The sequence below is a fragment of the Theobroma cacao genome, chromosome 9 (genome assembly GCF_053813885.1).
Source record: "Theobroma cacao isolate CCN51 chromosome 9, ASM5381388v1, whole genome shotgun sequence".
NCBI lineage: Eukaryota > Viridiplantae > Streptophyta > Magnoliopsida > Malvales > Malvaceae > Theobroma > Theobroma cacao.
This window is the reverse complement of record NC_142647.1, coordinates 49,559,970-49,575,260: the sequence shown is the minus strand read 5'-3', so window position 1 is coordinate 49,575,260 and position 15,291 is coordinate 49,559,970. Positions and strand designations below refer to the sequence as shown.

Below are 15,291 nucleotides of genomic sequence, written 5' to 3'. Positions count from 1 at the left end.
TTTTGAAATTTATTTGATAGTTGGAAAGTGACACTTATGAGTTAATAAAATCTTTTTTTAATAAAAAAATAAAAAAATAGAGAAAGATGAAAAAAATATTAAAATGAAAATTATTTTTCTTAAATCAAATTATATAATAATTATTCTAATTTTATAAAATAATTATTTTATATTTTCTATATTCCATTTTACAAAGCAAACAGTGTTACTATTTCTATCCATGTTTAAAAATAATAAAAAAAATAATAAATTTGTATAAGGTGGGCAGGCTGCCCATGTGCCTCATTGCAGTGGTGGCAGATTGATCATGTGAAAAGTTGATTTGGAAAAAAAATCATTGTATCTGTTGATTTGTAGTCTAATGGAAAGTACTAATATGCTTCTTCTTTTATTTTTTTGCATAAAGTATTAGTATGCTTTCATTTGTACTTGTCTCATGCCATAACCCATCCCTTCCTATTTATATTCTTGCTACCCAAAAATATAAATCTTATTCTTTTAATATTAATTATATATAATTTTCTTGAATTTTTCCATTTAACACAAAATGAAAAAAGGACATGACATTGATTCAATCCTTTGCCACCTTTCCACACATGTTTCAACGGTCTAAACTCTTCCTCCCCAATGTTTCGCCCCCCTCTTTTCTCCCTGCCATCATTTCTTTACCTCCTAAAACAAAAATTCCCATTCATTCAAAGGAAAATTTTCTCCATTTTTTCCATCTCTAGATTCACAATCGGTCAAATCTATGTTACTATCGAGCTTTTTAATTTGTTTCTCATCTCATGTACAAATATATTTTTATTCTTCTTTGTCTTAAGTAATCATTTTTTCGATTTAGTTAAAGTTTAAGTAATTAAAATGTCCGTAAAGAAAATCAATACATACAAAATTCTTTACGTTTTGACATTGATATCTAGTTTTTTGCTTCATGGTGTTTGTGAAGATTATGAGGACGATGATTTTGATGATGATATTAGTACAGATGGTCAGAATCAGAATCTAAACAACAATCCGGCTGCGGTTCAGTTATTCTCCGACCTTGCTTTCAGCCGCTTCTCTAACATCTCCTATGTCTTCAAGGATGATATCAAAAAACAATTTGGTTTTTGCATTACTGATGTGTAAGCCTGCTCTTTTCCTTTGCTTCATGCCATTTACGTACGTTATGCATGCATGCACTCATTTCTCAGTTTTTCTTTCATGGCTGTAAACTTGTGTCAACACATTACATGTTCCTTTTGATTGCAGGGATGCAGATTGGAATGAGGCATTCAATTTCTCGAAAAACACGAATTTCTTGGCCAATTGTGCCAAAACAACTAAAGGTGCAAATCAGTACGTTTGAAGCTTTTGTTGCAATATTAAAGTAGAAACAATCCTTTGCCTTTTTCCTTCTAATTCAACACAATGATCAGTGAATTGCATGTGATGGGAAGATTAGGGGTGGTGGGATAGGGGAGAGGAGAGTGGAATTAGGCTTGCCTTCTACCAATTCAGCTTAGAATATGAATGAAGTTCTTCCCAAGTTGCATCGAACTTTACATAATCCAGATAAGGAACAATGTAAAATTGTGTCTATTTTAGCTAAATCAGATTAAGATTATGCAAATTGAATAATTTTCTGGCACATTTTTTCTTATATATTTGGTGATTCAATAGGAGACATGCTGCAACGCCTGTGCACAGCAGCAGAAATCAAGTTCTATTTTAACAGTTTCTATCAGAGTGGGGGTCAAGCAAAGAAGGCCTTTCTGAAGCCTAACAAGAACTGTAATTTATCATCTTGGCTTTCTGGATGTGAACCAGGATGGGCATGTAGTGCTGGTAAAGATAAGAAAGTTGATCTGAAAAATTCCAAGGACATGCCTGTTAGGGTCCAGACTTGCTTACCTTGTTGTGAGGGCTTCTTCTGCCCTCGGGGAATTACTTGTATGATACGTGAGTACCTAGTGACTCAGAGAGAAAATCAGAAATAGAACCTTTTTTTTTTTTCTATCTGTCATCTATAAATTCCTGACCTCATCTTTGTATTCATTACTGAAGCTTGTCCATTGGGTTCTTACTGCCCAACTGCAAAGCTCAATAAGACTACTGGCGTATGTGACCCGTAAGTTCATTCTTGTTATAACATTCATGCATTTGATCTTCTCTACTTTAGCACACACTAATATTATTAGCAGAACTCCTTTGCAGATACCGTTATCAGTTACCTCCTGGTAAGCCAAATCATACATGTGGAGGAGCTGATGTTTGGGCGGATATTACCAGTAGTAGTGAGGTATTCTGTTCAGCAGGATCATACTGTCCGTCTACCATCCAAAAACTTCCTTGCAGTTCGGAGTATTGATTTTATCCCAGAACTTCTAGCTCTTATCATATACCAATTGCATGCTTATGATTAGTCTTTCCTTGCATGTTTTGGATTCTTATTACTGTTAAACGTTAATGGCATGCATCTGTCTCATACTTCTGATTACCATTATGTCTTCGTTTGTTTCAGACATTACTGCAGGACAGGTTCTACAGCTCAACAAAGTACGTTTTTCCTCAAACAATGTTACATTGTCATTTCTTGCATGTTTATCTATTGGTTATCTATTTTTCTTTTCACTTTCCTAATGGTGTGACACAGACCAGATAACCTTTTACAATTTGAACTTTGCAGAGTGCTTCCGGTTGGCAACTTGTAATCCAATGTCATCAAATCAAAATATTACTGCGTATGGCCTCATGCTTTTTGTGAGTGAGCAGCTTACCTTTTGATTGTAAACAATGTTGGTCTTTATATCAGGACACAACAGTCAAATACTGACTCTTGAATTTGCCATTGTAGGCTGGATTAAGTTTCCTAGTTGTCATTATATACAATTGTTCTGATCAAGTTCTTGCAACTCGAGAGAAGAGGAAAGAGCAGTCCAGGGAGAAGGCAGTTCAGAGTGTAAGAGAAACTGCCCAAGCGCGTGAAAAGTGGAAATCTGCAAAAGACATTGCTAAGAAGCATGCAATCGGGCTGCAAACACAGTTATCACGTACATTTTCCAAAAGAAAATCTCAAAAGCAACCAGACCTAACTAGAGGTGTAAGTCAAGCTAAACCTGGAACAGATGCTGCCTTACCCCCCATGCCTTTTGGTGCATCTCAGCAATCAAAAAATAAGGAAAAAGGGAACCTAACAAAGATGCTACATGAAATAGAAGACAACCCTGAGAGTCATGATGGATTTAACATAGATATTGGAGATAAACAAGTGAAGAAAAATGCACCAAGGGGGAAGCAGTTGCATACTCAGAGCCAAATGTTCAGGTATGCATATGGTCAAATAGAAAAGGAGAAAGCTCTCCAGGAGCAGAACAAGAACTTGACTTTCTCCGGGGTGATTTCAATGGCTAATGATATTGAAATCACAAAGAGGCTTACAATTGAGGTTGCCTTCAAAGATTTAACCATCACTTTGAAAGGAAAAAACAAACACCTAATGAGGAGTGTAACTGGGAAATTATCGCCTGGTCGAGTTTCAGCTGTTATGGGTCCATCTGGGGCTGGAAAAACAACGTTCCTTTCAGCTTTGACTGGAAAAGCACCGGGTTGCATCATGACTGGTAGGGTTCTTATAAATGGGAAGGATGAGCCAATTCAAGCATATAAGAAAATAATTGGTTTTGTGCCACAAGATGATATTGTACATGGAAACTTGACAGTGGCGGAAAATCTCTGGTTCAGTGCTAGATGTAGGTATGCCACTCTTATTTCCACCATGCAGGACAACTTCTTTTCTTTTTTATTCCTTGAGGGTGTCTACAAGTTATTTTTGTGTGATTTTTTACTTGCAACTACTACATTAGAAGACATTTCTACACTCAAAATCACTTTCTTGATTTCCCCTAATCACTAACTGGATTTCTGATTATTTTAGACTTGCTGCTGACCTGCCGAAACCAGAAAAGGTTCTAGTTGTTGAAAGAGTCATCGAGTCCTTGGGATTGCAGGCCGTGAGGGATTCTCTAGTTGGGACAGTGGAGAAGAGGGGAATCTCTGGGGGTCAAAGGAAGCGGGTAAATGTTGGGCTGGAAATGGTAATGGAACCTTCACTTTTGATATTAGATGAACCAACATCTGGTTTGGACAGTTCATCTTCCCAATTACTACTTAGAGCTCTTCGACGTGAAGCTCTTGAAGGAGTAAACATTTGCATGGTCGTTCACCAGCCAAGGTGAGTTTATTATCATTGAATTTCATGAAATATGCCGGCTTTACCAAAGAGTAATCATATGGAAGCTAATTTTCATTTTGTTGCATTTCAGCTATACCTTGTTCAGGATGTTTGATGATCTGATACTTCTAGCAAAGGGTGGTCTTACAGTATATCATGGATCAGTGAAGAAAGTCGAAGAGTATTTTGCTAGCCTTGGAATTACTGTCCCTGAACGTGTCAATCCTCCAGATTACTTCATTGACATTTTGGAGGGTATAGTAAAGCTAAACACAAACACAGGTTTGACTACAAAACAACTACCAGTGAGATGGATGCTTCATAATGGCTATCCTGTTCCCATGGATATGCTGAAGAGTATCGAGGGAATGGCAGCATCTGGTGAAAATTCAGCTCACGGAGGAAGTTCACACGGTGGTACATCAGATGCACAGTCTTTTGCTGACGACTTTTGGCAAGATGTGAAATGTTCTGTTGAGACTAAGAAGGACAACTTACAGCACAATATCCTAAAGTCAATTGACTTGTCACAAAGGGAAACTCCTGGTGTATTCAAGCAGTACAGATACTACCTTGGAAGGTACCAACCATGCATTACTCGTTCTAGTTCACCATATTTCTTCCACTTTCAATCTGTTATTCCTCTCCATTACTATGATCCATTATGTCTTTCTTCTTTGCAGGGTTGGAAAGCAAAGGTTACGAGATGCCAGGACACAAGCTGTAGATTTTCTAATTTTATTGCTTGCTGGGATTTGCTTAGGAACACTTGCAAAAGTGAGCGATGAAACATTTGGAGCATTGGGTTATACATACACAGTTATTGCAGTTTGTAAGTTTAAATAAATTCCTTTAACGACCTGGATATATATGCAATTCAGTTCCTCGGAGCTGTGAACAGATGACAATCAAAAGATTACAAGATTAATGGTTTAGTCCATCTCTCACCAATCCTAAATCTGATTGCTTTCAGCTCTCCTATGCAAGATTGCAGCTTTGAGATCATTTTCTCTGGATAAGCTACACTACTGGAGAGAGCGTTCTTCTGGTATGAGCAGCCTGGCTTACTTCCTCGCAAAAGATACAATTGACCATTTCAATACAATCGTCAAGCCACTGGTGTATCTCTCTATGTTCTACTTCTTCAACAATCCAAGATCATCCGTCACCGACAACTACTTTGTTTTAGTCTGTCTGGTATACTGTGTAACTGGCATAGCATATGTATTGGCCATCCTTTTCCAACCAGGTCCAGCTCAACTGGTAAGAACTGTGAATCTTGACACGTAAAAATTACCTTAAAAAAAAAGAAGAAGAAGCTTTGATTCAAATGTTACTTTTGCCTCATGCAGTGGTCAGTGCTTCTTCCCGTCGTTTTGACTCTGATAGCGACTCATGATGGTAACAGCAAGGCTGTTGATGTTATAGCTGACTTGTGCTACACCAAATGGGCTTTGGAAGCCTTTGTAGTATCAAATGCTAAAAGGTTTGCATTGAATATCCGTACTCCCCCTCTCAGTTTTCAAAGTGAAGTGCTTATGATTATGGTTCATATTCTTTCTGTTTGCTTTCAGATATTCTGGAGTGTGGCTAATAACCCGATGTGGTTCACTTTTGCAAAATGGGTATGATCTCAACCATTTTGGTCGTTCTCTGATCTTCCTTGTCCTAACTGGTATACTTAGCCGTACTGTTGCTTTCTTTTGTATGGTAACCTTCATCAAGAAATAAAGTCAGCCCTTCTTTCTTTCTTATTTATTGCTTTTTTTTTCAATCAATTTAAAATTTATTTTGTATTAATAATTAATATATAATCACTATCCTATCGAGGATGCACAAAACAAATAAAAATACAAAAAATAACAAAAACCCCGAATTAACATTATAAAAAACAAATAGATTTCTCCACAAATTTTCCAACACATGCACCTTTTGCAGTTTTGCTACGATAAGCAGACATCCCAACACTTATATTATTATTATTATTATTTTCTTCCACTCTCAATGATTTTTTATTCTAAGGAAATTTGGAAATGGTAATTGAAAAATCATCTTGTACAATCGATTGCTTATGTATGACCATTTATACAGATTCTAACAGAGATTAAATGTAGCATAATTGAGATTATAATGAGCATCATACTCACTGTTTCAGACAATGACAACAACTTTGCAAAAAGAGAACATCCTCTGCATGATCATGGGTATACAATGGAGAGGAGCAAATCCTTTACAAAATGATATTCCTTATTATAATTTAATAATATTTTGTATTAGAAGGTAAAAATACCTTTTACAGTAATTAAATAAATACAAAAGATAATATTCTTTATTATATATTAAAACAGTAAAGAATAATTATTAAATAATATAAAATAAAACAATAACTAAAACAACTAGAAAATATTGCTCCAATAACTAAAACAGTAACAATTTCCGTTTCCATTGTCATCAAAATTATAATAAAATAAATCTATATATATTTAATCAGGGAGCAAAGTATAATATTCTGGATGCATCACCCCCTTCCAAATTCCTCATTTTATGCTCACTTCATTGTATCAGCCTTAAGGGCATGTATTCACAAACAGAAGACAGTTGCTATGTCTTACATCTTCGTTTTGGTTATAAGCCATGCCTACATCTTACTAGATGCTGCAGATAAACCCAGTCATGTTCAAGACACACAACTGCAAAAAAATCTGCCCCCTGCGCAAGTGTAAACTCCAGCTAAGAAGCAGGCACTCATTCAACTTTACTAGCAAGCTCAATCCTGAATCAAGCAATTTTACAACTAGTTTGAGTTACTTCAATCGATGATCAGCATGCCAAACTTACAATGAAATAAAAAGAAATCAATTTTCTTTTATCATGCATCAGTAAGCCATTCCCCTCAACCAAACATGCAATAAGTGGCAACAAAAAGAGGTAAGTGCGTTCTAAGTTGGCAAGTCAGCTCATGTTCAGCACAGTGAACCATAAGTTAGCATATGAGACTTATATACACACAGATAACTGTCTAAAACACTTTAAGTTTACGCTCAAAAAGATTTGATACAACTGAGTTTAGTGAACTTCCTCATCTAAGAGGAATTAACACCAAGATAGGTTGAAGTAGAAAGGCTTCATTAACTGTCTGCCACAATAGACTCTTGCGAATATAGTATACAATGCTAATGCTAATATTAGCTTCATAGATAACATATTATTAGAATAAAAAAACGCATGCTATAAATGCATAAGCCACATTTGCTAATGAATCCTTAAACGAAAAATAAAAAAACATAATTGAGATCAAAATGAGCATAAGGCACATACTCGCTGTTCCAGTCAGAAACAACAATTCAGCATAAAGAAAACGCCCCTCTGCAAGATTACAACAAATATATTAAAAAAATGCAATATATATATAAAACATAAAAACGTAAAAGTTAAATAAGAACTTACATTTTACAGGAGACCATATAAGGCAGTAAACGTATACAATCTGCTAAACCAATAGACTTGAATTTCATATTGGTAACACTGTATCCAGCCATCTTGAAACGCTTGGCATCAGACACATTACCATATCCAGCCATCTTGAAATGCTTGGCCTCAGATACGTCAGATCCAAAGTCATCATCCATATCAAAAGTGCCAAGCCGGGCATAAGATTTATAATTCATATAATCAGCGCATAAGACAACGAAAAAGAACTTTTTGTCCTTTAAATGGAATAAATTCCATTGACAGATATGAAAATCTTTATCTAAATCATCTGCCTTAGAATACTCTTCAGAATTTGGAGCATCTACTGGAAAGGTTTCAAAAGATTGAGACCCACAATTAATCACAAAAGGATGGCCTGGTCCGGTTACCAAGAAACCATTGTCCTGTACATGGAGGCAGTAGTCACCGGTCCTATTAAGCAGATGATCATAGGGATATTGCATTATGGTCCATTGATTGTCCGTGGCATCATAAATATAAAAGATATAATCCATGCCACGCACAACGATCTTCTTACCATCAATGATAGAGGACCCGACTATGCAGTGTTTTTGACTCCATAAAGCAGACGGAGGAGGAGGGAGCACTTCCCAGCTGCTGCTATTAGATTTCAGCACCTCGAAAGGGGAAGATTTAGGGTCTTCAACGCCTGTGGAAAGCACATAGATGTTACCCGCAAGAGAGAAAACGAAAGGCTCAGGCTTGTAACTATTCAGAATAGGACCAGGCTTTCATTCATAACCTCCATCGGGCAGCTACGGCTGAGTTGCCACATCGCAAAAGTAGACGTCGGTGGAACCATCACGATAACGAGAGCGGCGGCCGATCATGTAGAGCTTGGACCCCGACAGGGTTCAACCGACCGTGTTATCAAATCGCGGGAGGTGGAATTTCACGAAATCGAAATCAGTAACGTGGTAGACCGAGGCATCCCTTGGATCCGCGAAGTAGACCTTCAGTATGTCGTTTCCTCCCATAGCGAAGCACACAACATCGTCCTTGCACCACTTGTCCCACGCATCGCTCGGTAATTTCTCGACTAGTAAAGGCCCCATGGATGCCGGATTGCATTGGATGGGTTTCTCAGGAACCGCAATCTGATCAAACTGAGAATAAAAATCATCGTCAAAATCTGAATCATAATCAATATCCTCTAAAGGCTCATTGAAATGCTCTAGACTTAGAGGCTCTGCAATCTGAAAGCATGGAAAATCTGACATTGTTTCAAACCCTCAATTCCTGAATTGATGACCAGAAAGCCCTAGCCGATATCTGTCCCTTTATATATATATATATATGCAGATTTAAAATACGAGAAATCTTGAATTCAAGCATTTACCTCATTAGTTGGTGAATGATCCTACTTTTTCAATTATAAAAAAAAAATATATAAGAAATCTTTGTCCGTCCAATCGCCTGATTAACTATTAAACGGATGATAAATATTTAGCGGGGTTAAAAAAATCTTATTTAAATGTATGCTTCAATATAAGAGTTTAAATAAATTAAACTATGCATCTTGTATCTGTCTTGTCAGACTATTTGATTTGATTTAAATTTTTTTTGTTATAGATATTTATATATATTTAAAATATTTCTCTTAAATATCTATTGTATTAAAAATATAGTTGGTTAAAATCTTGATAGAAAAAAATTTTATGAAAAAAATCAGAGTGAAGGAAAAAGATTATATAATATTGTTCAAGAATACATTTTGATCCAAATAATAAAAAATGTTTTCGATAACTTATCCAAACAACATAAAATATAAAAATTTTTTGTAAAATATTTTACATGAAAAAATTTTTCATAAATTATTTTTCGATTACCAAATAGACTAGTGGTTCAATGGGCTGCTATGCTCAAGGAATAGAGATGTCAATGAGTAGGGTAATCTCTAATTTTGAGATACCTGAACCCAACCCTGATTATTAAATGAGATATCCGAACCTTACAAGCATCTGAATATTTTTTAAATTTAATACCTTAATCTGAATTTTAATACATACCCATTACTTAATAATTACCGAACCCATTTTAAAAACCCGATTATGTAAAAAAAATTATTAAAATACTCTTCATGAGTACCCAATTAGTTGAAATTAAACTTGATTATGGCGTATCATAAAAATAATGACACAGTTGCACCAAGGTGATCTCTTGAAAAAATGGCAATGGAAAGGAGATACCCAAATCACCAAATTGTGGGGTTTTGAATACAACACCATACAGCCCAGGCCTCCTCAAATTATTAGGTAGGTAAAATCATTGACAGGTGAATTTAAGTTAAATATTGATGATAGTTCCTAGAATAATTTTCAAAGTGGATGAGTTTTTCACGATCATATAAGTGTGCTCATTTTTTGTTTTTCTGAGAATCTTGGGGCCACTCATTCAATGATGACGGAATTATTAGCATTACACAGAAGCTTGCTTTTATGCCAAATATATAATATACCCAGAGTGTGGATAGAGATGGACGCACTAGTGGTTATTGATATGCTACAGGAGGATAAAAAAAGGTCACATGATTTACGGTATTTGCTAGAATCAATAAGGAAATACTTGCAAAATATTTTTTATAGAATTTCACATATTTACAAGGAAGGAAATCAGGCGACAAACTTCTTATCTAATCAAAGTCATACTCACCAGAATCTTCAGGTATTTATTCAAGTTCAAGGCCAATTAGGTGGTATTTTAAAATTAGATAGGCTCAATTTACCTTGTGTTCATTTTAAATAAATGAAAATGAGTAGTACTCCTATTTTATTTTTATTGTTATTTTCTTTTAATTTTAGACTCTTGTAAAAAAGGTAGTTTTATCTTTACTTTAGCAATTTATGCACACAAAGTAAAACCGTCCTTAGGCCTTTATTTAATTTTAATTTGTGCTCATGTAAAATTATAAGTAAGGTTGATGTCCTTCTCCTATTTGTATGTTTTTAATCATTTTATTAGTAAAATTTTAACAAGGTAATTAGGTCCTACGAGAATTTATAATTTTAAAAAAAAAACTTAGAGGCCCCACAATTCTAAATTTGAAGTGTGTTGATTCTCAGGTTATATGATTTTCTTAACCTTTTAGATGGTTTTTTTGCTACTTCCAATTAGAATCATTTAGTGTTTATGCATTACTTAATGGTTGATTGAACTTCTAACATAAAGTAAAAACTGTAAAGAAGGCTTACCTTATTTTCCCATTACAGTTAAGAGAAACTTACCGCCTTTTACCTCTATACAATTTTATTTAAACATTTTTTTTTCATATTTGATTTCTTTTTATATTATTTTTTTAGTATATAATGAATTTTATTCATAAAATTTTAATTAAGTAGATGAGGGTAATATTTTTGTAGTTTGTTCGAAGTTGATGGAAGTGGTTTTGGTTTTTGCTTTTTGGAAATTTTGTATTTAATTTAATTTCTTAATTATAGGCATGAAGTTACAAGCTTCGATCTAATTTAGTGTTTGTAGAAAAACATGGCAATCAACAACGGCTAAACAATTTTTGTATATCTTCTTACAATATTTGTACGTCAATATGTTCATAATTCGCTTCATCTAAGTGTAACTTCAAATTTTGCAATGTAAGTGTTTGACATAGACGTCTAAATAAATTATATTTGTAAGAGTAATTAAATTATCTACTGCAAGAGTAGAAAATAAATAATATTTTTTAATTTAAATAAGTTTTCTTTAAAGAATGTATCCTTTTAGTGCTATGGATCTAAAAGGAGTAAAAAGAAGGTTTTTTTTTTGTCCTTTTGTAATAATGGAATGAATATACCTTACATAGGAATTATAATGTGTTATAATTATGAAATTCACATTGCATTACAATAACATTTCTAAATAGTTTCTTGTCAGTGTTTTATCAAGAAAAATGATATGATAAAAGCTTAGATTAGCATATGTTAAAAACATATGCAAGATTACAACAACTCAGCATAAAGAAAACGCCCCTCTGCAAGATTACAACAAATATATTAAAAACATGCAATATATATATATATATATACAATATAAAAACCTAAAAGTTAAATAAGAACTTACATTTTACAGGAGACCATATAAGGCAGTAAACCTATACCATCTGCTAAACCAATAGACTTGAATTTCATATTGGTAACACTGTATCCAGCCATCTTGAAACGCTTGGCATCAGACACATTACCATATCCAGCCATCTTGAAATGCTTGGCCTCAGATACGTCAGATCCAAAGTCATCATCCATATCAAAAGTGCCAAGCCGGGCATAAGATTTATAATTCATATAATCAGCGCATAAGACAACGAAAAAGAACTTTTTGTCCTTTAAATGGAATAAATTCCATTGACAGATATGAAAATCTTTATCTAAATCATCTGCCTTAGAATACTCTTCAGAATTTGGAGCATCTACTGGAAAGGTTTCAAAAGATTGAGACCCACAATTAATCACAAAAGGATGGCCCGGTCCGGTTACCAAGAAACCATTGTCCTGTACATGGAGGCAGTAGTCACCGGTCCTATTAAGCAGATGATCATAGGGATATTGCATTGTGGTCCATTGATTGTCCGTGGCATCATAAATATAAAAGATATAATCCATGCCACGCACAACGATCTTCTTACCATCAATGATAGAGGACCCGACTATGCAGTGTTTTTGACTCCATAAAGCAGACGGAGGAGGAGGGAGCACTTCCCAGCTGCTGCTATTAGATTTCAGCACCTCGAAAGGGGAAGATTTAGGGTCTTCAACGCCTGTGGAAAGCACATAGACGTTACCCGCAAGAGAGAAGACGAAAGGCGCAGGCTTGTAACTATTCAGAAAAGGGCCAGGCTTCCATTCATAACCTCCATCGGGCAGCTGCGGCTGAGTTGCCAAATCTCGGCTGCCGAAGAAGCATTTAATGCTCCATTTTTGTTGACTTTGGAGGCCAGGTCTCCAGATTCTTCTTCTTTTTTTATTCTTATTAGATTTATTTATTGTTATTTTTATTAAATGAGTATCTACAACACTATCGTATGCTTTTTGAAATCCACATTTATTTGTTTGCTTATTTTATAATTTTCATTCTTTTGTCTGTTAATTTCATTTTATTTTTGTGGGATTAAATATTTAGTAGGTCTATGACTCAATTCATTAATTGGGATACAAGTCTAATTTTCATGGAAAGCTATTTAGGGCCACAGGTTAACAAGCCCACAAAAAAATACTAATTAACAATAATAGTTAAAAAAAAAAAAGGAAGAAGAAGAGAAGGAAAGAAGCAAGGTCGGCTGCCATGGTAGTCAACCTTTCCTTCCTCTCCTAAATCCCTAAATACCTCTATCCGCCAAATTTCTAAAATTTCTCTACAAAATTCATAAAATTGATTTCAAACAAAACAAAATCAAACCAAATAAAACTAATTCGAAGGGATTTACAATTAAATTGAAGATTCTAAATAACACCTATAAAAACCCTAATAAAACAAAACAACAAAGGAGGTGGTTTTAGCTGAAGAGAAAAAAAAGAAAGAGTTTCTTTATTTAAAAAATAAAGAGAAGTGTCTCTTTTGGAAAAAAAAAAAAAAGGAGAGGAGATGTTTGGAGAGGCGCTGTGCTGAAGGAAAAAAGGTGAAGAAAGAGAATTTTTTATTTTTTTTTTTAAGGTGTCGTTTAAGTGGTGCCACTTTGGAGAACCTTTCTACCACACCAAACATTGAATTTAGGATTAGGAAGCAAGCCAAGCCCGTGTACCATTGTTGGACTTTTGTTGTGGAGCCTTAGCGAGTGGGCTTCTCCTTTGTTAGCCGCTTAGTTTGGGTCTGTCTGGCCTGGAACAGGTATAGGTCCTATCTTTGTATTGTGTGTTGGGCTATTTGTAGTTGTTTAATGTAATTATTTAGTATTTGGTTTATATTTTTTATGTAACTAATAAATAAAAGATTTGTCTTGGTTCAAGCAAGGGTGTTGAAATCTTTCCTTTCAGGCCAACCGAAATCTATTATTGAGTCTAAATTATTATAAATAATTTCACTTTTATAAATTGAATATTAACTTCAGTATAAGTAAATAACTTCGCTTTAATTTTTTTAAACAATCAACAAAAATATCACTAACTTCAATTTTTCTATTCAATTTGTTTATAATATTTTATACACCCACACAAGGATTTGAGGTAAGGAATATTCTAAACTAAAGATTTCCTCTCTAATCCATTCCAAAAAAATAAAAATCCTCTCTAATCAATTTGATACTCTCTTTGTATCGTTTTATTTATTTTTGTTAAAATTTTAAAAGATAATGATTAAAGTTAAGTGTGTTTTATTCAAAAAAATTAATAAATGACAAATAGAATGAAATATTATCATTTTATAATCGGATAAGGAGATAGAGCTCTCATTGTTAATAATTCCATTTTGAAAACACTGTACGTTGGTTGCTATTATCAACCAGGAAAGTAATTTATTTTTTATTTTTCTTGGTTCTTTCTCACTTATACTTGGGGTTTTTTGCTTCAACTTGATGATGTTGATCACTCCAAAATCTGAATACTGTGCCTGCCTGAAGCTGCCTAGGGATAGAGTGATATGTCAATAATATCCAAATATTTCTCTTTCATATTGCAAACTCCAACAGCAAAAAGCTCACCTTCTCTGCAAGAAGTCATTGGCAGGTTTCAGGCTTGCATGTCAAGTTAATATATTGGATTATAACCCAATTTCCTCTTATAAGACACAGTTTAATATGGGCGAATTAAAGAACCCAATTTCCTTTTTTGTCTTTTTTACTAAATTTCCAATCTTTTCTATTCCAAAAGAATTGGAGGATAATTGGATTATTATGTCACTTGACATCTCAGCTCGCCTGGTCAAAATAGAATGCTTAAATCAGTAATCAAATATTTGGATCGTTTTGGCACATGTAATCAAGTATGAGGCCACTAGGCTACAATTGAATATAGTGTTAGCTTGATGATAAAGAAATTAGATAGTGTCGCACGTGTTGACATTACTAAAGCATCAAATGAGATTACTGCATAAATTGAGATTTAATTTTCATATATGAGATTGGAGGGAGAGAGACTCAACCCTTTTAGTAGCTAGACATCTGCAACTATGCTGGTGGTACAAGTACAAATACAAATACAATACGTTGATTGTGATGCTGATATTCATCTGAGCTTAATTAGGAAAAAGATTCAAAAATCATCTTATTCAGATGTTTCAGCAAAAGCCTACAACAGACTGGAATGATGGATCCAAAGTGTGTGTTACTCCAAACAGACTGATCGAATCTCTCAAACACGTGTAAAGCCATTCATGTCCACGCTGATTCATCAATAATCTCACACAGCAGTCAAGAAAAAATGAAGACATACCGGATTCACTTCAGCACAATGACAAGTCAGTGCCTCTAAATGAAGCTATTTATTTATAAGGAAGTTATTATTCAATTTATAAAAATGAAGTTATTTGTAATAATTTAAACTCAATAATAAATTTCGGTTGACCCGAAAGCAATTAATCACCCCGTAACGAGATCTAAGATGAGAATTTATCTGTTTAATTCGCGAAATGAAATAAATGAGAAATAAAATAACTATTTC

General features: G+C 34.3%; 2 protein-coding genes across 3 annotated transcripts; one reads left to right on the top strand and one right to left on the bottom strand.

Moving 5' to 3' along the window:
* Positions 1–864: 864 nt before the first annotated feature.
* Positions 865–5,947, top strand: ABCG28 (ABC transporter family protein). 2 transcript variants are annotated; one of them, XM_088810089.1, is made up of 14 exons: positions 865–1,127; positions 1,255–1,331; positions 1,669–1,944; positions 2,050–2,113; positions 2,200–2,346; positions 2,507–2,541; positions 2,672–2,745; positions 2,840–3,738; positions 3,920–4,216; positions 4,308–4,796; positions 4,900–5,048; positions 5,190–5,479; positions 5,569–5,702; positions 5,791–5,947. In XM_088810089.1, exons 1-14 carry the CDS (start codon positions 865–867, stop codon positions 5,945–5,947), a joined length of 3,351 nt encoding a protein of 1,116 aa, XP_088666215.1. The 2 variants fall into 2 exon arrangements, with proteins under 2 accessions (XP_088666215.1, XP_017982528.2); XM_018127039.2 differs by having other exon boundaries at positions 1,666–1,944.
* A 657-nt stretch (positions 5,948–6,604) lies between these two features.
* Positions 6,605–8,439, bottom strand: LOC18590923 (uncharacterized). The gene is made up of 3 exons (XM_018126740.2): positions 7,664–8,439; positions 7,535–7,582; positions 6,605–6,989 (listed from the first exon to the last, which is right to left on the bottom strand). Exons 1-2 carry the CDS (start codon positions 8,200–8,202, stop codon positions 7,561–7,563), a joined length of 561 nt encoding a protein of 186 aa, XP_017982229.2. The 5' UTR covers positions 8,203–8,439; the 3' UTR covers positions 6,605–6,989; positions 7,535–7,560.
* Positions 8,440–15,291: the final 6,852 nt, after the last annotated feature.

What these genes read in the sequence shown, in the direction of transcription:
- ABCG28 (XM_018127039.2), top strand. Translation starts at nt 865, where the DNA reads ATGTCCGTAAAGAAAATCAATACATACAAAATTCTTTACGTTTTGACA. An exon ending in GGGAATTACTTGTATGATAC is followed by an intron (nt 1,945 to 2,049) that starts GTGAGTACCTAG and finishes TCATTACTGAAG; the next exon opens with CTTGTCCATTGGGTTCTTAC. An exon ending in TGGTTCAGTGCTAGATGTAG is followed by an intron (nt 3,739 to 3,919) that starts GTATGCCACTCT and finishes TGATTATTTTAG; the next exon opens with ACTTGCTGCTGACCTGCCGA.
- LOC18590923 (XM_018126740.2), bottom strand. Translation starts at nt 8,202, where the DNA reads ATGGATTATATCTTTTATATTTATGATGCCACGGACAATCAATGGACC. An exon ending in TATATGGTCTCCTGTAAAAT is followed by an intron (nt 7,583 to 7,663) that starts GTAAGTTCTTAT and finishes GTAATCTTGCAG; the next exon opens with AGGGGCGTTTTCTTTATGCT.